Source organism: Cnephaeus nilssonii (genome assembly GCF_951640355.1).
Source record: "Cnephaeus nilssonii genome assembly, chromosome: 24".
Classification (NCBI taxonomy): domain Eukaryota; kingdom Metazoa; phylum Chordata; class Mammalia; order Chiroptera; family Vespertilionidae; genus Cnephaeus; species Cnephaeus nilssonii.
The window spans coordinates 5,505,610-5,527,515 of NC_137095.1; the positions used below are offsets into that span (position 1 = coordinate 5,505,610).

At 54.1% G+C, this 21,906-nt stretch overlaps 1 protein-coding gene across 1 annotated transcript in view; it reads right to left on the reverse strand.

Moving 5' to 3' along the window:
* Positions 1-21,906, reverse strand: part of ADAMTSL3 (ADAMTS like 3) — a 130,839-nt gene that overhangs the window by 30,302 nt on the left and 78,631 nt on the right. Inside the window, 8 exon segments of the mRNA XM_079764045.1 lie at positions 688-841; positions 3,298-3,477; positions 3,565-3,757; positions 4,807-4,936; positions 10,236-10,525; positions 15,283-15,367; positions 16,924-17,071; positions 20,038-20,242. Coding sequence (XP_079620171.1) covers positions 688-841; positions 3,298-3,477; positions 3,565-3,757; positions 4,807-4,936; positions 10,236-10,525; positions 15,283-15,367; positions 16,924-17,071; positions 20,038-20,242 — 1,385 coding nt within the window.

Here is a 21,906-nt window from a genome sequence, read left to right on the forward strand (position 1 = left end):
AGTTGGGGGGACCAGGCCTGCAGGGGAGGGCAGTTAGAGGTGACCATGCCTGCAGGGGAGGGCAATTAGGGGTGACCAGGCCTGCAGGGGAGGGCAGTTAGGGGCAATCAGGCTGGCAGGGGAGCAGTTAGGCGTCAATCAGGCCGGCAGGGGAGTGGTTAGGGGGTGATCAGGCTGGCAGGCAGAAGCAGTTAGGGGCAATCAGAAGGCAGGCATGCGAGCAGTTGGGAGCCAGCAGTCCTGGATTGTGAGAGGGATCCCAGATTGGAGAGGGTGCAGGCTGGGCTGAGGGACATCCCCCTGTGCGTGAATTTTGTGCACCAGGCCTCTAGTCTATAATAAAAGGGTAATATGCAAATGACATGCACTGACCACCAGGGGGCAGACGCTCAACGCAGGAGGAGCTCCGCTCAGCCAGAAGCCGGGCTCACAGCTGGTGAGCACAGGGGTGGTGGCGGGAGCCTCTCCCACCTCGGCGACCGTGCTAAGGATGTCCTAAGCTGGCAGTCGGACATCCCCCGAGGTCTCCTGGACTGTGAGAGGGCACAGGCTGCGCTGAAGGATCCCCCCCGCCCCCCGGAGTGCACGAATCTTGTGCACCGGGCCTCTCGTCAATGAATAAGAATCAGTTGCTATTTGGATGATGAAGCCATCGGAACAAGACGCTCAGGACGCCCACATACTTACTGCTGCACGCCGGCATCCGGCAGGGCTGCGCCAGAGGCGGCCCCGGAAGCTCCCCGCACAGGGCCGCGCTGACGGGGACCCGCCGGCCCTTGGCCGTCAGCCTCTGACACACCTGCTTCCTTCGCTGGGTCCCGACACCACAGCTGACCGAGCACTGCAGGGGGAACGGGGCAGCAGCGTGAACGGAGCCTGGCAGCAGGCGGCCGGGCCAGCGGGGACTTTGGGTACAGGAGCGCCGACTCGTGGCGGTTCCCTAGCGCCATTGTCTTTAAACACACACACACACACACACACACACACACACACACACACACACACATCTATACTGATAAAAGGGTAATAGGCTAATTAGACCGGACATCTTTGGGACAAAGCCACCGTGGCGGGGGCTGAGGCAGAGGCAGTTAGGGGTGATCAGGCCAGGAGGGGAAGGCAGTTGTGGGCGATCAGAAAGGCAGGGGAGAGCAGTTAGGGGAGATCAGGCCAGCAGGCAGGTGAGCAGATAGGAGCCAGTGGTCCCAGATTGCGAGAGGGATGTCTGACTGCCCACAGGAATCGGGCCTAAACCGGCAGTCGGACATACCCCAGGGGGTCCTGGATTGGAGAGGGTGCAGGCCAGGCTGAGGGAACCCCCCACCCGTGCATAAATTTACATATAAATTATATATATATATACATACATATATATATATTTAAATATATTTTTATTGATTTCAGAGAGGAAGGGAGGAGAGATAGAAACATCCATGATGAGAGAGAATCATGGATCGGCTGCCTCCTTCACACCCCCCACTGGGGATCGAGTCTGCAACCCGGGCATGTGCCCTTGACCCAGAATCGAACCATGACCTCCTGGTTCATAGGTCGATGCTCAACCACTGAGCCACGTCGGCCGGGCCGCCATCGTCTTTTAAGACATGGAGAGTTTCCCTGTCTTTTCTCCTCGCTCCTCCCCTCCCCGCCTTCTCCTTTCCCTCCATTCTTTCTTTCCCAGATTGTAATTAATTTCCTGTAATTTGTTGTTGGGTTATGTTCTTTTGCCTTGTAATTGATGTCTAATTTATTTTTAAGCTATTTGTTTATATAGTAAGGTGATTGCTTTAAAAAACACACACACACACACTAAAATGACCAAGAATTGCCTGGCCGGTGTGTCTCAGTAGTTGTGTGTCCACCCATGAACCAGGAGGTCACGGTTCCATCCCAGATCAGGGCACATGCCCGGGTTGCGGGCTCCATCCCCAGTGTGGGCTGTGCAGGAGGCAGCCGATCCATGATTCTCTCTCAGCATTGATGTTTCTCTCTCTCTCCCTCTCTCTTCCTCTCCCTTCCTCTCTGACATCAATAAAAACATATTTCAAAAAATGGTAAGAATTAATGACACACAAATATATAAAAGGAAAGTTTTTTTTTTAAAAAATCATCATAACTGCTATACATAAAACACCATTAATATTGAATGGCCGTCATGTGTGAAAATTGATATTTGATAATCATTGTATGTACCTGCCATTTAAAGTTTTAAGGACATATAGGAGAAATTTTACACCAGGCATATTGGCAATTTCATTAGGAAAAAAATTAAAGTGAAATTAAATTAAAAGAGTGGCTGAGCCCTGGCTGGTTCTGCTCAGTGGTTAGAACATAAGCCCAAGGACCAAGGATCATGGGTTCAATTCCCGGTCAGGGCACATGCCCGGGTTGTGGGCTCGATCCCCAGTGGGGGGCGTGCAGGAGGCAGCCGATCCATGATTCTCTCTCATCATGGATGTTTCTCTTTCTCTCTCCCTCTCCCTTCCTCTCTGAAATAAATAAAAATCTATACTAATAAAAGGGTAATATGCTAATTAGACCGGGAGACCTTCCAGATGTCCTTCTGGACAAAGCCATGGTGGCAGTCCGAGGCAGAGGTGGTTAGGGTCGATCAGGCCAGGAGGGGAGGGCATTTGGGGGTGATGAGGCTGGCGGGGGGGGGCAGTTGGGGTGCGAGCAGGCCAGCATGCAGAGTGGTTAGGGGCAATCAGGCGGGCAGGCAGGTGAGCGGTTTGGAGCCAGCGGTCCCGGATTGCGAGAGGGATGTCCGACTGCCGGTTTAGGCCTGATCCCATGAAGGATGTCTGACTGGCAGTCGGACATCCCCCGAGGGGTCCCAGATTGGAGAGGGTGAAGGTGGGCTGAGGGACACCTCCCCCGGCCATGCACACATTTCATGCACCGGGCCACTAGTCTATATATAAAAGCCTATTATGCTAATTGCCTCTTTGACTGTTCGACCGTTCGACCAGTCACTATGACATGCACTGACCACCAGGGGGCAGATGCTCTGACCGGTAGGTTAGCTTGCTCCCGGGGTCCGGCAGATCGGGCCTGGGTAAGAGGGGCTGGACATACCCTGGAGCCCTCCTGCACTCCCTCCCTGGCCCTGATGGTGCAACAGTGGGGTCCCTTGGCCTGGCCTGCGCCCTCTCACAATCTGGGACCCCTCAAGGGATGTTGGAGAGCGGATTTCAGCCAGGCCGAGCGACCCCACAGGTGCAGGAATCCATGCACCGGGCCTCTAGTATTTTACTGAAACAAAGCAGGGCCTGTGAAGCCAGGAAGAGCCCTCACCTCGGACCAGTCACCCACGGAGAGGTGCGGGGGGCAGTCGGTCCTGGCGCAGGACTTACGGGACGACGGCTTGGGGCCTTGGCACAGCGCGTCGGAGAGACCCAGGAAGCTGCCGTCGGTCAGCAGCTGCCGGCAGGTGACCCTCCGGTGCTGGGTGCCCCCTCCGCACGTCCTGGGACACTGAGGGGTGGAGGAGGGGCGTCAGGGCGGCGCTCACCCCCAGGAGCCTGGCAGGCAGGGGGGGGGCGGGGTGTACAGGCTGCCTACCTGCTGCCAGTCCTCAATGTGCCAGCCGGGAGGGCAGTCGAACTGATTGCAGGCCTGCAGGGCGTGGGGCCTGTCATCCCCGCACTCCGCGGCCGGGGCGGGCGTCTCCCCGGGGTGCAGGCAGTACACGTCCCGCGTCTGGATCCCCACGCCGCAGGTCGCCGAGCAGGGCCCCCAGGAGCCCGTGTACCACCTGTGCCGGAAAAGGAGTGGGAGGGTGGACGGTCCCGGGAGACCGCGGGCAACGTGGCATGGGGACCATTTCAGGTCCTCAGATCCTGCAGACTTCACACCCGGAATACAGCATCTCCGGCGATAGGGGCAGCTCAGATACTAAAAGGTGAGGTTTATTTTTTTAAAAATATATTTGTACTAGAGGCCCCCCGACGCACAAGATTCGTGCAAGAATGGGCCTTCCTTCCCCTGGCTGCCAGCACCGCCTTCTCTCTGGACCAGAGCCACCTTTTCGCCTTCCCACACTGCCCAGGAGCCCGGAGGGCTGGGGTGGTGCGGAACGCCCCGCCCCCGGCCGCTCAGTGCCTGTGTATGCAAATTAACCGGCCATCTTTCTTGGGTTAATTTGCATATGCACTGCTGACTGGCTGGTGGGCGTTGCAAAGGTACGGTCAATTTGCATCTTTCTCTTTTATTAGTGTAGATTGACTTTAGAGAGGAAGCAAGAGGGAGAGAGAGAGAGAGAGAGAGAGAGAGAAACATCAGTGATGAGAGAGAATCACGGATCGGCTGCCTCCTGCACGCCCTACACAGGGGATGGAGCCCGCAACCTGGGCATGTGCCCTGACTGGGAATCTAACCCAGGACCCTTCAGTCCTAAGGCTGACTGTCCACTGAGCCAAACCAGCTAGGGCAAAGGTGAGGTTTTAAGGCAAGAAAGCCCAGCCGGTGTGGCTCAGTGGTTGAGCATCAACCTATGAACCAGGAGGTCACAGTTTGATTCCTGGTCAGGGCACATGCCCAGGTTGCAGCTCGATCCCCAGTGTGGAGCGTGCAGGAGGCAGCCGATCCATGATTCCCTCTCGTCATGGATGTTTCTCTCTCTCTCTCCCCCTCTTCCTTCCTCTGAGATCCATTAAAAAATATATTTTTAAAAAATGAATCTGGATGCAGCATAGCTTGAGCAGAGAAGGGAGAACTCGGAAGCAGCCTGGTCAGGCCAGCCTTGGGCGGACCCACACGGCTCCACGCACAGGCCCGTGTCCCGGGAGCGCGGGATGCACGTACCTGGGCGGGCAGGGCTCCGTGTTACAGGCCTGGCTCATGGCGGGAGGGCGGTGCACCGTGTCACACAGGGAGTCGTTGACCGCCTGCCGGGTCTGGGTGTGTAGACACACAGCGATGGCCTCTTGGTGGCCTGGAGGGTGGACGGAGACAAAAATGCAAATGATTTTTTTAAGTCTTTTATATATATATATTTTTTAATTTTTTTATTGATTTCAGAAAGGAAGGGAGAGGGGGGAGAGAGAGAGACAGACAGACAAACATGTTTCTCTCTCTCCCTCTCCCTTCCTCTCTGAAATAAATAAAAATCTATACTAATAAAAGGGTAATATGCTAATTAGACCGGGAGACCTTCCGGATGTCCTTCTGGACAAAGCCATGGTGGCAGGCCGAGGCAGAGGTGGTTAGGATCGATCAGGCCAGGAGGGGAGGGCATTTGGGGGTGATCAGGCTGGCGGGTAGACAGTTGGGGGTGAGCAGGCTAGCAGTAGTGGGCAGTTGGGGGTGATCAGGCCAGCAGGGGGAACAGTTAGGGTTCGATTCCCAGTCAGGGCACATGCCTGGGTTGTGGGCTCGATCCCCAGTGTGGGGCGTGTAGGAGGCAGCCGATCCATGATTCTCTCTCATCATGGATGCTCCTCTCCTTCTCTCTCTCTCTCTCTCTCTCTCTCTCTCTCTCTCTCTCTATCTCCCTCTCCCTCTCTCTCCCTTCCTCTCTGAAATGAACATTTTCTCCATACCACCGCACATGTGCTAAATTGGATGTATAACCTTCCTGAAAATTCTCCTGTGGTCTGAGCTCCTCCTCATTCACTATCACCATAATCAGCGATGTGTCTACTTGCTATACCTCCCGTGGGGAAAGCGCTTTCAAATGTATGATTTGAGGCCACCGTCACCTTGTGAGGTCAAAAGTGCAGTGTCATTATACCCAAGGTGTTCCTTTCACCGGAAGCACATGCCCTGGCTGGTGTGGCTCAGTGGATAGAGCGTTGGCCCTCGGACCGAAGGGTCCCGGGTTTGATTCCGGTCAAGGGCATGTGCCTCAGCTGCAGGCTCGATCCCTGGCCCTGGTTGGGGTGCGTGTCTCTCTCACATCCATGTTTCTGTCTCTCTCTCCCCGCTCCCTCACACTCTCTCTAAAAATCAGTGGGAAAATATTAACAAACAAACAAAAGAAGAATAAAAACAAAAACCAAGCCTGGCCGCTGTGGCTCAGTGGTTGAGCATCAACCTAGGAACCAGGAGGTCAGGGTTCGATTCCCGTCAGGGCACATGCCCAGGTTGCGTGCTTGATCCCCAGTGTGGGGCCTGCAGGAGGCAGCTGATCCATGATTCTCTCTCATCATTGATGTTTCTCTCTCTCCCTTCCTCTCTGAAATCAATAAAAACATATTTTTTAAAGATATATATATATATCTTTAAAAAATATGTTTTTTAAATATATATATATATATTTTTTAATTGATTTCAGAAAGGAAAGGAGAGAGAGAGAGAGAGAGAGAGAAACATCCATGAGAGAGAATCACAGATCGGCTGCCTCCTGCACGCCCCCTACTGGGGATCTGCAACCCTGGCATATGCCCTTGACTGGACTCAAACCTGGGACCTTTCAATCCGCAGGCCAACGCCCTATCCACTGAGCCACACCAGCCAGGGCTATAAAAACGTATTTTAAAAAAAAACGCACACCCCCCCAAAAAATAAATAAATAAGGAAACGGAGATTTAGAGAGAAAATTCAGACACCAGGAAGTGGTAGATTGGAAACTAAACGTCTGATTCCCTGCCTTCTAACTCAGCAGTCTCCCCCGTGTCCTCGGAGGATTCCAAAATACAATGCGGCCACCGGCTTCCCCGAGCAGGGACCGCTTGCCGTTCGAACAGAAACCCTCCTGGCATTGATTCCCTTCCGGCCAGACAGGTGTGTCTAACCCCAAAGCCCGCGTCTCCACCGCTACCCCTTGTCCGTGGCAATGGAAGGAGTGACTGGGGAATCAGATCGGAACAAAGTATAAATCAAACGTTCGATGACCAAAAAAAAAAATCAAAGGAAGATTGTAACAGCAACCGACTGCACTGGTGGAAATACGCAAACATATCCCGTTTCAGGCAAGAATGTGGGTTCCATTATGTTGTAAGATTGTGGTTTTCTTCCAGAATGCCACGCTTCAATCCAACCACCGGACCATATTTTACAGAATGCGGTGTTGGCCAGAGGATATATCCAATGGGTGCCTGTGGGGCCTCGTTGTTTCGACTAAACCAGTGGTCGGCAAACGGCGGCTCGCGAGCCACACGCGGCTCTTTGGCCCCTCGAGTTCTTAGCAGAGGCCAGCTGAGGAGCACCCTCATTAAGTGAATAACAATGTACCCACCTCTATAGTTTAAGTTTAAAAATATGTGGCTCTCCAAAGAAATTTCAATCGTTGTCCTGTTGATATTTGGCTCTGTGGACGAATGAGTTTGCCGACCCCTGGGCTAAACTCTTTCCTGCTTCTTTGTAATTTTAGGTTCCTGCTCACGGCAGGACAGTCTGAAATCTCCAAGCATCGTCCATAAACTTGTAGTTTTTTAAAACATATCTTTTTCTTGATTTCAGAGAGGAAGGGGAGAGAGAGAGAAACATCCATGATGAGGAAGAATCATGGATCGGCTGCCTCCTGCACGCCCCCCACTGCGGATCGAGCCCGCAACCCGGGCATGTGCCCTTGACCGGGGAATCGAACCCTGACCTCCTGGTTCCTAGGTCGATGCTCAACCACTGAGCCACGCCGGCTGGGCTCTCCTGAACCATTCTGGATGGCATTTTATAATACTCGTGACAAACTTTTCTGTCTTAAAGCAGGTCACTCCAAAGAACACAAAAGTTTAATACATCAGCAAAGCAACACACGCCAAGTGCTGGCGAGGAGGCGGAGAAAAAGGAACCCTGGTGCACGGCTGGTGGGAATGCAGACGGGTGCAGCCGCTGCGGAGAACAGTATGGAGTTTCCTCAAAAAAAAAAAAACTAAAAATGGCCCCGGCCAGTGTGGCTCAGTGGAGAGAGCGTCGGCCTGCGGACTCAAGGGTCCCGGGTTCGATTCCGGTCAAGGGCACGTGCCTGGGTGGCAGGCTCATCCCCAGTGCGGGGCAGCCAATCAATGATTCTCTCTCAGCATTGATGTTTCTATCTCCCCCCCTCTCCCCCCCCTTCCTCTCTGAAATGAAGTATATCCTACCTAATAATAGACAAATATGCAAATTGACCGTACCTTCGCTATGCCTGCGATTGGCCAGGAGGCGCGGGGGGCGGGACTCAGGGTGGCCGATTGGGCCGGCGGGACGCTGAGCTCGCGTCGCCAGCGGCGGCTGGAGCTCAGCGTCTGCGCCATGGCTGTGCTGCGGCACCAAAGGGGCCTCTGGGACAGCGAGCTCATGTCCCACCGCGGACCATCAAAAGCGGGGGAGCTGGGTGCCTGTCTGCTCCGGCACCAGGCCTTTCGGAAGCCTCCGCCGCGCCAGAGGCTTCTGAAAGGCCTGGTGCACCAGCGGACAGGCACCCAGCTCCCCCGTGATCGAAAGCGAAAGCGTGTAGGGGACCCTACACGTACATGATTCAATCATGCACTGGGCCTCTAGTGTGTGTGTATATATATATATACATATATATATATATATATATTTTTTTTTAAAAGAAAGGTTAGCATGCATTTTCCTCTCTGTGTGTCACTCAGTATTTGGGGTGGGTACTCCCGGGATCTCTGGGTAACAAAAAAAAAAAGCATGATTTGTGCTAAGGACCCAGCAAAGCGCCCAAGAACAGCATCATTGTCGGCGTCCACGTGCAAGTTTCACAGGCGAGTTCTCTCCGGAAGCAGCCGAGGAGGCGGCTGGGGGAGATTAACGCTGTTGAAAGCCACTTGGCTGGATGGAGGCCCCATCAGCATCCCCGGAGCCCGAGAGGAAGCGGCCGATTATAGCCAGAGACGCTGGGAGAGAGGCCTGCCCCGATCCGAAGGGAAGATGCGAAGAGAACAGAACCGCCATCGCGAATGGACCGTGTGGGGAAGGCCTCTCCACGGGGCGTGCGCCAGGGTGAGCCGGCGCGGGCCCATTCGGTTATCATTCCCATTTTCCCATTTGCAGGAAGGCATATTTTTTTTTAATTTATTTTATTGATTTTTTTACAGAGAGGAAGGGAGAGGGATAGAGAGTTAGAAACATCGATGAGAGAGAAACATCGACCAGCTGCCTCCTGCACACCCCCTACTGGGGATGTGCCCGCAACCAAGGTACATGCCCTTGACCGGAATCGAACCCGGGACCCTTGAGTCCGCAGGCCGACGCTCTATCCACTGAGCCAAACCGGTTTCGGCCAGGAAGGCATATTTTTAAAAAATATATATATATTTCGCCGAAACCGGTTTGGCTCAGTGGATAGAGCGTCGGCCTGCGGACTCAAGGGTCCCAGGTTCGATTCCGGTCAAGGGCATGTACCTTGGTTGCGGGCACATCCCCAGTAGGGGGTGTGCAGGAGGCAGCTGGTCAATGTTTCTCTCTCATCGATGTTTCTAACTCTCTATCCCTCTCTCTTCCTCTCTGTAAAAAATCAATAAAATATATTTAAAAAATATATATATATATATTTGTATTGATTTCAGAAAGGAAGCGAGAGGGAGAGAGAGAGAAACATCCATGATGAGAGAGAATCAGGGATCGGCTGCCTCCTGCTCGCCCCCCCCCCCCCCGCTGGGGATCGAGCCCACAACCCGGGCCTGTGCCCGTGACAGGGAATCGAACCTGGGACCCTTCGGTCCGCAGGCTGACGCTCTATCCACTGAGCCACACCAGCCAGGGGGCCCCTCCGACTCTTTAAGGCTGATCTCCACAACACGGCTTCCTACTTCCCCCCCTTCCCTCGTTCCAGGATAATCTGTGGATTCCGTTGCCTTTCACGTTCATTCTGGAGCTTTCCATTGACTTTATTTATTTATTTTTTTTAAATATTTTTACTAGAGGCCCGATGCACGAAAATTTGTGCAAGAGGAGGTCTTTGTTCCCGGGGCTGCCAGCACTGGGACCTGGGCTTCCCTCCTGTGGCAGCAGGCAGGCACCCAGGACCCCGGCTGGCTTCCCCCGCGGCCGCCCGAAGGCACCCAGGACCGGGTTAGCCCCTCCACCCCCCACCACAGCTTCATCAGGAAGGACGTCCGGAAGGATGTCCGGAAGGACGTCCGGTCTAATTAGCATATTACCCTTTTTATTATTATAGATTGATTTCAGAGAGGAAGGAGAGGCAGAGAGAGGAACATCAGAATCGGGATGGAGCCCGCAACCCGGGGAATGGAACCAGCAGCCCCCTGGTTCACGGATGCACCCCCACCCGCCAGGCCCAGCGTCCCTGTTTCTACGCCACGAACATCACGTCCCTGAAGCCAGGGACCCCGTACCTCCCAGGCAGGTGGCCGTGCAAGGGGTGAAGCCCGCGTACTCCCAGTGGTAGGTCAGCTCGCTGTCCTTGGCGGGGAGGGCCGCGCCCGGGGCCAGCGCGGCGGGGCCGCGGTCACAGGCGCGCAGCAGGCAGGGCCGCCGGGTGGGCGGCGGGGGGCCCTCGCACTCCTCGGCGGGCAGCTCCGTCTCGGTCTCCGTGAAGGTGAGCAGCACGCGGCACCTGACCTCCCGCACCTGCACGCCCGGCCCGCAGGGGGCGCTGCAGGGGGACCAGGGCTCCGGGATGAACCTGCGGGGACACCAGGGGGGACACGGGTCACCTGCAGGCCACTCGGGGGGCGGGGGGCGGCGGACGAGCATCCTGTGGAGGGAAAAACAGCTTCATTCCCACAACATCCAATCTGGGCGGAATGCTCTAGGTTTTTAAAAAATATATATATTTTTGCCCTGGCCGACTTGGCTCAGTGGATGGAGCGTCGGCCTGTGGACTGAAGAGTCCCGGGTTCGATTCTCGTCAAGGGCACATGCCCGGGTTGTGGGCTTGATCCCCAGTGGGGGGTGTGCATAGGGCAGCCAATCGGTGATTCTCTCTCATCATGGACGTTTCTATCTCTCCCTCTCCCTTCCACTCTGAAATCAATAAAAAAAATAAGTTTAAAAAATTCTATATAATAAAGAGGTGATATGCAAATTGACCCTCACGCCCTCGCACAAGATGGCCACCCCCATGTGGTCAAAGATGGCCGCCATAAAATGGCCAGCAGGGGAGGGAGGGCAGTTGGGGGCGACTGGGCCAGCAGGGGAGGGCAGTTAGGGGCAACCAGGCAGGCAGGGGAGGGCAGTTAGGGCGACCGGGCCAGCAGGGGAGGGCAGTTAGGGGCAACCAGGCAGGCAGGGGAGGGCAGTTAGGGGCGACCGGGCCGGCAGGGGAGGGCAGTTAGGGGTGACTGGGCCAGCAGGGGAGGGCAGTTGGGGGCAATTGGGCCTGCAGGGGACGGCAGTTGGGGGCAATCAGGCCAGACATCCAGCGAGGGGTCCCAGATTGGAGAGGGTGCAGGCTGGGCTGAGGGATAACACCCCCCCCAGTGCACGAATTTCGTGCACCGGGCCTCTAGTATATATATATTTTGATTTCAGAAACCATTGGGACTCCAGGGAGGAGCTTTTAAAACCATGAGGCGCCCTAGCCGGTGTGACTCAGTGGATAGAGCGTTGGCCTGCGGAATGAAGGGTCCCGGGTTCGATCCCCCCTCCAGGGCACATGTCCGGGTTGCGGCTTGATCCCCAGTGTGGGGCGTGCAGGAGGCAGCCAATCCATGATTCTCTCTCATCATGGATGTTTCTGTCCTTCTCCCTCTCCCTTTCTCTCTGACGTCAATAAAATTATATTTTAAAAATAATGAAACAAGAAGGCGCCCTATGCACGGCCCACACATCCCGCAGCTGAAAGCTAAGAAGGCCAACACTGCACGTTCCTCGGCTTAGCTTCCGAAGCGATCATTTTTATCTTCCTAATTAAAAAACAAAAACCCTCAACATCCTCGCCGTGTGGTGTGTCAGTTCAGAGCCCGGCCCTGTTAGCCACAGACACAGAAATGTTTATCTTCTCCAGCGGCTCCGGCTCCAGCTGGCTTTCCTTGGGGCCTGGAGACCCGTCCAGCGTCTCTTCCTCCCTTGTCAACAAGCAGCACCCCCCCCCACCCCTGCCACATGGACAGCCTGATTAAAGGAGGCAGGAAGCTGAGTGTCCTGCGGTTTTGCAGGGAGAGCAGGGGAACGCACAGTCAGAGCAGGAGGAGGGTCCCATAAACTTCACACTCCACAGCAAGGAGCAGGCTGGGACTCAGCCTGGGATTTAAACAGGGAGGCGGGGGGAAGGGGGGACCACAGAGGAGAGGGGGTGAGGGTGGGAGGCAGAGGAGCAAGGCTGGGAGGCAGGGCCTCTCTGCTCCAAAACAAGTGCGGGGCGGAGGGAAGACTCCATCCACCTGCAGGCTCAGCACCTGCAGGCTTTGTCCACCTGTGAGTTCCCTCCACCTGTGAACTCCCTGCACCTGTGAGCTCCCTGCACCTGTGAGTTCCCTCCACCTGTGAGCTCCCTGCACCTGTGAGCTCCCTCCACCTGTGGGCTCCCTGCACCTGTGAGCTCCCTGCACCTGTGAGCTCCCTCCACCTGTGAGCTCCCTCCACCTGTGAGCTCCCTGAACCTGTCAGCTCCCTGCACCTGTGAGCTCCCTGCACCTGTGAGTTCCCTCCACCTGTGAGCTCCCTGCACCTGTGAGCTCCCTGCACCTGTGAGCTCCCTCCACCTGTGAGCTTCCTGAACCTGTGAGCTCCCTGCACCTGTGGGCTCCCTCCACCTGTGACCTCCCTCCACCTGTGGGCTCCCTGCACCTGTGAGCTCCCTGCACCTGTGAGCTCCCTCCATCTGTGGGCTCCCTCCACCTGTGAGTTCCCTCCACCTGTGAGCTCCCTGCACCTGTGAGCTCCCTCCACCTGTGAGCTCCCTCCACCTGTGGGCTCCCTGCACCTGTGAGCTCCCTCCACCTGTGAGCTCCCTGCACCTGTGAGCTCCCTCCATCTGTGGGCTCCCTGCACCTGTGAGCTCCCTGCACCTGTGAGCTCCCTCCACCTGTGAGCTCCCTCCACCTGTGGGCTCCCTGCACCTGTGAGCTCCCTGCACCTGTGAGCTCCCTGCACCTGTGGGCTCCCTCCACCTGTGACCTCCCTCCACCTGTGAGCTCCCTGCACCTGTGAGCTCCCTCCATCTGTGGGCTCCCTGCACCTGTGAGCTCCCTCCACCTGTGAGCTCCCTGCACCTACAAGGAGGAAGGAGCGGGTCCCCAGGAGGAAAGGGCACGATGCCTCCTCTCCTGGATGGAGAAAGGACCCGCCGCTGGGGTAGGGTGGAGCTGACAGGAAGTGCAGGCCAGGAGTGAGAAGGGGCGGAACCCACTGTTGCTCCCTGCTATCACCCCCTTTTCCAATTCCGTACAATGCACAGTGTTTCCGATGTTGAAAGCGACACCAGGGACCCAGCCTGCCACCGAGGTACATGCCCTTTTACTGGAATCGAACCCGAGACCCTTGGGTCCACGGGCCGGCGCTCTAACCACTGAGCCACGCTGACTGGGCCAGAGAGCAGACATCTGAAGAAGGTGCATTTTGGCTCCACAGAAGAAACATCTTACCGACAACACAAAACAAACTGCGTCTCAATGATGCTGCCACTGGCCGGTGTGGTTCAGTGGGTAGAGCGTCGGCCTGGGGACTGAAGGGTCCCAGGTTTGATTCCCAATCCAGGCACATGCCCAGGCTGTGGGCTCGATCCCCAGTGTGGGGCATGCAGGAGGCAGCCGATCCATGATTCTCTCTCATCATGGATGTTTCTCTCTCTCTCTCTCTCCCCCTTTCCTCTCTGATATCAATAAAAATATATGTATTAAAAAAAGAGGAGCCCTAACGTGCGGCTCAGTGGATAGAGCGTGGGCCTGCGGACTCAAGGGTCCCGGGTTCGATTCCGGTCAAGGGCATGTACCTTGTTTGCGGGCACATCCCCAGTGGGGGGTGTGCAGGAGGCAGCCGATCAATGATTCTCTCTCATCGTGGATGTTTCTCTCTCTTCCTTCCTCTCTGAAATCAATAAAAATAAGTTTTAAAAAAAACACCCCACAAATGTATAAAATAACTGAATGAATGAATGAATGAATAAATAAATAAAAGGCCCACCACAGCCTGGCTGATGTGGCTCAGTGGTTGAGTGTCGGCCTATGAACCAGGAGGTCAGGGTTCGATTCTGGTCAGGGCACATGCCTGGGTTGCAGCTCAATCCACAGTGTGGGGCATGTAGGAGGCAGCCGATCCATGATTCTCTCTCCTTATGGATGTTTCTCTCTTTCTCCCTCGTCCTTCCTCTCTGAAATCAATAAAAATAAAGTTTAAAAAAACACACAAATGTATAAAATAACTGAATGAATGAATAAATAAATAAAATAAAAGTCCCTCCACAGCCCGGCCAGCATGGCTCAGTGGTTGAGCATTGACCTAGGAACCAGCAGGTCACGGTTGGATTCCCGGCCAAGGGCACATGCCTGGGTTGTGGGCTTGATCCCCAGTGTGGGGTGTGCAGGAGGCAGCTGATCCATGATTCTCTCTCATCATGGATGTTTCTCTCTTTCTCCCTCTCCCTTCCTCTTTGAAATCAATAAAAATAAAGTTTAAAAAAACCCACAAATATATAAAGTAAATGAATGAATAAATAAATAAATAAATAAATAAATAAATAAAAGGTCCTCCACAGCCTAGCTGGTGTGGCTCAGTGGTTGAGCATCGACCTAGGAACCAGGAGGTCAGGGTTCGATTCCCGGTCAGGGCACATGCCCGGGTTGTGGGCTCCATCCCCAATAGGGGGCGTGCAGGAGGCAGCCGATCCATGACTCTCTGTCATCATGGATATTTCTCTCTTGTGGCGAGCCGGCACGGCCATGGCATCCTCAGCCCCACGTTGGGCGCCTTATGTGCCGTGCCAGCCAAGCCCGGTTCGGTGACCCTGAGAGGGGGCGGTGAAGGATTGAGAAAAGACTGACAGGAGAAGGAAAGCTGGGTCTGGGTGGGACGCTGTCCTCTCTGATGGAGAGCTAGCGACAGTGCCACGGGCTACAAGCCGTGTCTTTATTGTATAGCCGATGCCACGAGGCAAAGTAAGGGCGTGGCCAAGATGTTGACACCCTTCTTGTGGGTTTCGATCCGACTCAACTACACACACCTGAACTCTATCAAGCCCACGTCACTCAGCCACATGGGGCCACGTGTTCGGACCATAGGTTCAAGCTCACAACCATAGCTGTTGGCTATCATGGTGCGGGGAGGGCCCTGCCCTCCACGCTGGGACTCGCACGTGGCTTTGCCATCAGAGGACCATGCCCTCTCACTAGTCCGAGGCTTGAACCTGTCCACACGCTGTAGCCGCTCTCCACACTCTCTCTCTCTCCCTTCCTCTCTGACATCAATAAAAAAATATATTTAAAAAAAAGGTCCTCTACTCACATTGGTTGATCCGTCGCCACCCTGGTCTCCTCCAGTTCCCGGGCTTGCTTCAGCCAGGGCAGCTTTGCCTCCACCGGGCGTTTTTCTGAGGAAAGAAGAGCAGACGCCACAACCTTAACTACCGTGAAGCATGAGGAGCTGGGGTGCCGCCGTTCCTTGCTGAAGATTTCATCAACAACGAGGTCGTGCTTCGCACAGCCGGCGTGGCTCAGGGGCTGAGCATCGACCTACGAACCAGGAGGTCACGGTTCGATTCCGGTCAAGGGCACATGCCTGGGTTGTGGGCTCCATCCCCAGTAGAGGGCGTGCAGGAGGCAGCTGATCCATGATTCTCTCTCCTCATGGATGTTTCCGTCTCTCTCTCCCTCTCCCTTCCTCCCTGAAATCAAGAAAAATAAACACACTGAGTGGCCAGATGATGATGATCTCTGAACGCATAATCATCTGGCCACTCCGTGTATATCCTATAGAATAAAAGGCTAATATGCAAATGGTCCCCTCGACCGGGAGTTCGACCAGCAGGCAGGCCGGCCAACCGCCCATGTCCCCTCCCCCTGGCCTGGCTGGCCGGACCCCACCCATGTACGAATTCATGCACCGGGCCTCTAATATAGATAATCATCTGAGTGGCCAGATGATTATGCATTCAGAGATCTGGCCACTCAGTGTATATATTTTTAATATACATGTAATATAATAATCTGGCCACTCAGTGTACATTTTTTTTTAAAAAGAATGTTAGTACAATGAATCATAAATGCAGCAATATTAGAACGAGAGCTGGGAGACACCATTCAATGTAACTTTAAAACACAAACCTACTGCCCTAGCCGGTGTGGCTCAGTGGATAGAGCACTGGCCTGTGGACCGAAGGGTCCCAGGTTCGATGCCGGCCACGGGCACGTACCTCGGTTACAGGCTGGATCCCTGGCCCTGGTCACAACGCATGTGGAAGGCAACCTACTGACGTTTCTCTCTGTGTCTCTCCCTCTCCCTTCCACTCTTTCTAGAAATCAATGGAAAAATATCCTTGGTAGAGGATTAACAAAAATAATCTTACATAATAAAGAGGTAACATGCAAATTGACCATCACTCCAACACACAAAATGGCCGCCCCCATGTGGACACAAGATGGCCAGCAGGGGAGGGCAGTTAGGGGTGATCAGGCCTGCAGGAGAGGGCAGTTGGGGGTTCCAGGCCTGCAGGGGAGGGCAGTTGGAGGGGACTAGGCCTGCAGGGGATGGCAGTTGGGAGGGACAATGCCTGCAGGGGAGGGCAGTTAGGGGCAACCAGGCTGGCAAGAGAGGGCAGTTAGGGGTGACTAGGCCAGCAGGGGAGCAGTTAGGTGTCGAGCAGGCTGGCAGGGGAGTGGTTAGGGGGTGATCAGGCTGGCAGGCAGAAGGGGTTAGGGGCAATCCGGCAGGCAGGCAGGCGAGCAGTTGGGTGCCAGCAATCCTGGATTGTGAGAGGGATGCCCACTGGGATCGGGCCTAAATGGGCAGTTGGACATCCCTCAAGGGGTCCCCGACTGGAGAGGGTGCAGGCCAGGCTGAGGGACACCCCCCACTCAGTGCACAAATTTCATGCACCGGGCCCCTAGTAAGTAGATAAACGAGTAAATGAATGAAATGCACACCCACCTTTGGGTTTGTAACACGGGACGGGGACGAGGCACTCCTCCTTGATGTGTAACTTCAGCTGGGGGTTGCAGCCGCCCACGTGCTGCCCGCGGTGGTTGATGCACAGCACGACCCGGTAGCGCAGCCCCCGGCCGCAGGTCACCGTGCACTTCGGAGAGGAAGAGAGAAGCCGGTGAGATCCACAAAGGTGTCCGCGGCTCGTGCGAAGCAGAAGCCGCGGTTCCATGTCAGCGATCTGCGACTGGTGTGCTGCTAAAAGTTTTAAAACGCCCAACGCCGCCCTGGCCGGGGTGGCTCAGTGGATAGAGCGTCGGCCTGCGGACCGAAGGGTCCCGGGTTCGATTCTGATCAAGGGCATGTACCTCAGTTGCAGGCTCCTCCCCGACCCAGGCCCTGATCGGGGTGCATGCAGGAGGCAACCCATCGATGTGTTTCTCTCACATCGATGTTTCTCTCTGTCTCTTCCTCTCCCTCCCACTCTCTCTAAAAATCAATGGAAAAATATCCTCATGTGAGGATTAAAAAATAATAATAATCCTATATAATAAAAGGGTAATATGCAAATAGACCGAACGGCAGAGCAACTGAACAACCAATCAAAGAGTAATATGCTAATGAGATGCTAAGGCTGCTCAACTGCTCACTGACATACACTGACCACCAGGGGGCAGACAGTCAACTTGTCGACCAGGCGCTCTGATGTGCATTGACCACCAGGGGGCAGACAGTCAACTGGTTGACCAGCCGCTATGACGTGCACTGACCACCAGGGGCACATGCTCCGACCAGTAGGTTAGCTTGCTGCTGGGGTCCGGCCCATCGGGACTGAGCAAGACAGGCCAGACATGCCCTGGAGCCCTCCCACAGTCCCTCCCTGGCCCCAACTGTGCACCGGTGGGGTCCCTCAGCCAGGCCTGAGCCCTCTCGCAATCTGGGACCCCTCGGGGGGATCTCAGAGAGCCGGTTTCAGCCCGATCCTACAGGCCACTCCCTTTGGGAGGGCGCCAGACGCAGGGCGCATGGCTGGTGAGTGCTGCTGCAGCAATGTGAGCCTATCCTGATGGGGACCAATTGGGCATGAACCCGCGGCCGGCACAGTGGGGCAGGGATGAGCGGGAGCAGCTGGTAGGAGCTGCAGGTGGTGTTGGACTGTGGGTTTTGGCCCAATCCCTGCAGGCCACCCAGAGGGACCCCACCCATGCATGATGGGGTCCCTCTGGGTGGGACCTCTAGTCTCTCTATATAAAAAGGCAATAACCTCTCTATATAAAATGCAAATTGTCCCATCAGGAGTTTGACCAAGAGACCAGGAGTTTGATCGCTCGCTATGACGTGCGCTAACCACCAGGGGGCAGCGCAGAATGAAAGAAGTCCCTGGCCGGCCCTCATTGCCAGCCAGGCCGAGGGACCCTACCTGTGCACAAATTTCGTGCACTAGGCCTCTAGTAAATAAATAAAACACACAATACCTGACTATTTAGTCAGAGGCACTGACCTCTTTTCTCTTAGATTGTCAAATAAAAAAGTGACAAGGGCCAACACAACAATAGCCTTCCGGCGTGAATGCCCTGTCTTAACCCTTTGCACTCGCTTGCTTTTTTCTCGATTCCTTTATTCTAATGCTAACCGAGTCGAGTCACACTCAACATCCGAGTGCAAAAGGTTAAGCCATACATCTATGGGTCATATAACAGGGTTGCATCTTATTGGTCACATCGCATAATTAGGTGGCGTCTGATTGGTTGATTCTTGGTAGCAGAAATCCTTACATACACGTCTAGGCATCTGATTTCTTAAAAAGTCACTCTGGAGCAAAAAGGGTAGGTAATTATTATTTTTGTTACTACTAGCAGTATTCTGTAAATCAATCAAAATTATACCGATGCTTTTTTTGTCAGATTGGCAAAAAAAAAATAATATTTTTTGGTGTGCCGCAGAATTTCAGTAATTAATGTGTGTGTGTGCCGTGAGATGAAAAAGGTTGAAAATGGCTGGACGAGGTCAATATTAAACAGAAAAGATGAAGTCGCCATGAAAAAAAAAAATTGAAATTCCTTGAAAATCCTTTGGTTTAAATAGGAAAGAAACTTTGTTTTGCTTTTTTCAAATTTGATTAAAAATTTACACGACCTTATCCATCACTTTGTGAAGATGGGAGAAACGTTGCTAAGCTATAAATTTTAAAAAAACAAATTCAAGCCCTGGCCGGTGTGGCTCAGTGGATAGAGTGTCAGCCCGTGGACTGAAGGGTCCCGGGTTCGATTCCGGTGAAGGGCACGCACCTCGGTTACAGGTTCCCCAGCCTTGGTCGGGGCGTGTGCAGGAGGCAACCCATCGATGTGTCTCTCTCACATCGATGTTTCTCTCTCTCTCCCCCTCCCTTCCACTCTCTAAAAATCAATGGGAAAATATCCTCGGGGGAGAATTTACAAAAACAAACAAACAAACCCAAATTTGCTCACACAGACCAGCGGATCATCTTTCTCTTCTATCTACAGAAATCGATCTTTTAAAGCTATTGTCCTATGAAGAGGTCACCCATATCTCTCTCCCTCTCCCTTCCTCTCAGGAATCAATAAAAAAATATATTGGAAAAAAAAATAGCCCTGGCTGGTGTGGCTCAGCAGATAGAGCGTCGGCCTGTGAACTGAAAGGTCCCAGGTTCGATTCCCAGTCAGGGCCCGGGCTGGGTTGTGGGCTCGATCCCCAGTGTGGGGCATGCAGGAGGCAGCCTTTCCATGATTCCCTCTCAGCATGGATGTTTCTATTTCTCTCTCCCTCTCCCTTTCTCTCTGAAATTAAAAAAAAAAAGTGTTTAAAATACAACAATAAGCCCTAACTGATGTGGCTCAGTGGATAGAGTGTCGGCCTGTGGACTGAAGGGTCCCGGGTTCGATTCCGGTCAAGGGCATGAACCTTGGTTGCGGGCTCATCCCCAGTAGGGGGTGTGCAAGAGGCAGCTGATCGATGTTTCTCTCCCATCGATGTTTCTGACTCTCTCTCCCTCTCCCTTCCTCTCTGTCAAAAATCAATAAAATATATTTAAAAAAACAAAACAAAAACAAAAACCCGGTAACCTGTGGCCCACCACCCTGCACACCCGGCCCGGCTCACCTGGGACCACTCCATGGCCACCCACTTGGGGCAGTGGAAGAGGTTGCAGGTCTGCATGACCTTGGGCCGCGGCGCGTACATGCACTTCCACTCCTCCACCTGCAGGATCTCGCCGTGCAGCGACTCCTCCACGCACACGAAGCTGCGCCGCTGCGTGCCCCCGCCGCAGGACACGGAGCACGCCGTCCACGGGTTATGTTCCCAGCTCGGAAGCAAACAGACGCAAGCATGTTACTCGTGTGCTGGTCATGCGTGTGCGTGTGCGTGTGCGTGTGTGTGTGTGTGTGTCATCAGGTTGCAGAGAGGATCACAGTTGTGGTTCGGCTCTAAGAGCAGGGGATGTGGAGGATTAAGACTTAAGTCTTCATTCATTCATTCACTCATTCATTCATTTGTTCACTCATTCATTCATTCACTAACTCACTCACTCATTCATCCATTCATGCATTCACTCATTCATTCATTTTTTCACTCATTCATTCGTTCACTCATTCATTTACTCACTCACTCATTCATTCACTCACTCATTCACTCACCCATTCGTTCACTCATTCATCCATTCATGCATTCACTCATTCATTCATTTGTTCACTCATTCATTCATTCATTCTTTTTTATCCTCACCCGAGGATATTTTTTCATTGATTTTTAAAGAGAGAGGGAGAGACAGAAACATCTATGTGAGAGAGACACATCGATGGATTGCCTCCTGCATGCGCCCTGACCAGGGCCTGGGCCGGGGAGGAGCCTGCCACTGAGGTACGTGCCCTTGACTGGAATTGAACCCGGGACCCTTGGGTCCACAGCCCGACGCTCTATCCACTGAGCCACACCGACCAGGGCCAGACTTTCATCTTAGCTGCAGTCACAGGTGACCTCTGACCCTGAGGTTACTGTCCTGTGGGAGTGGTCCACCTGCCTCATTCCCCTTCACAGGACACGTGAGAGTCTAATTAATCACACACGGAGTATGAATATGAAAGCCTCTTTAAGCTGTCTCCACGCTAGCCCGGCCGGCGTGGCTCAGAGGTTGAGCATCGACCTACGAACCAGGAAGTCACGGGTTCGATTCCCGGTCAGGGCACAGGCCCGGATTGCGGGCTCCATCCCCAGTGTGGGGCGTGCAGGAGGCAGCCAATCCGTGATTCTCTCTCATCATGGATGTTTCTCTCTCTCTCCCTCTCCCTTCCTCTCTGACATCAATAAAAAACATTATTAAAAAATTCTTATAAACTTTCTCCAAACTATGATACTAAAGGACGATATTTCTAGAGAATCATAGGCACTCAAGGTCAGAGGGACAATGAGCTGGTGAACGCCGGGGCAGGGGGGTGGGCTGGCTGGAGGGGTTCATGGGGGGGGGGGGAGGAGACACATGTAATACTTTCAACAATAAAGATTAAAGAAAAAGGGAACTCAAGGTGAGAATGCAGCCTGCTAGTCCCCCTGAGTAGGGAAAGGGGGTTCTGATTTCTGATCCCTCGACATGCGTGAGCTCCCCGGGGGCCTGCTGGACCCCCCCCCCACCCCTGTGCCCACAGGGACGGAGGCAGCCTGTCCCATGGAATTCCGAGAAAGGTCACTCTTGTTCTTCACTGAAGCCCATCCCTCCCACCCCCCCACCCCTCCACCCTGCTCTCAGGGCGGGGCCTGCTGTCCATCCCTCTTCCATCATAGCCCCTCGCTACAGACACAACCATCCCTCGCCAACCGCTTGGAGCAAATGACAGAAGAGTAACCACAGCCCTGGCCTGTAGGGAGCGGCTGTAGGGTCAAGCCTCAGACTGACCTGTGATAGAGCCACATACAAGTCCCAGCGTGGAGGGCAGAGCCCCCCTAACACAATGAAGCTTGACCTCCTACTCCTCC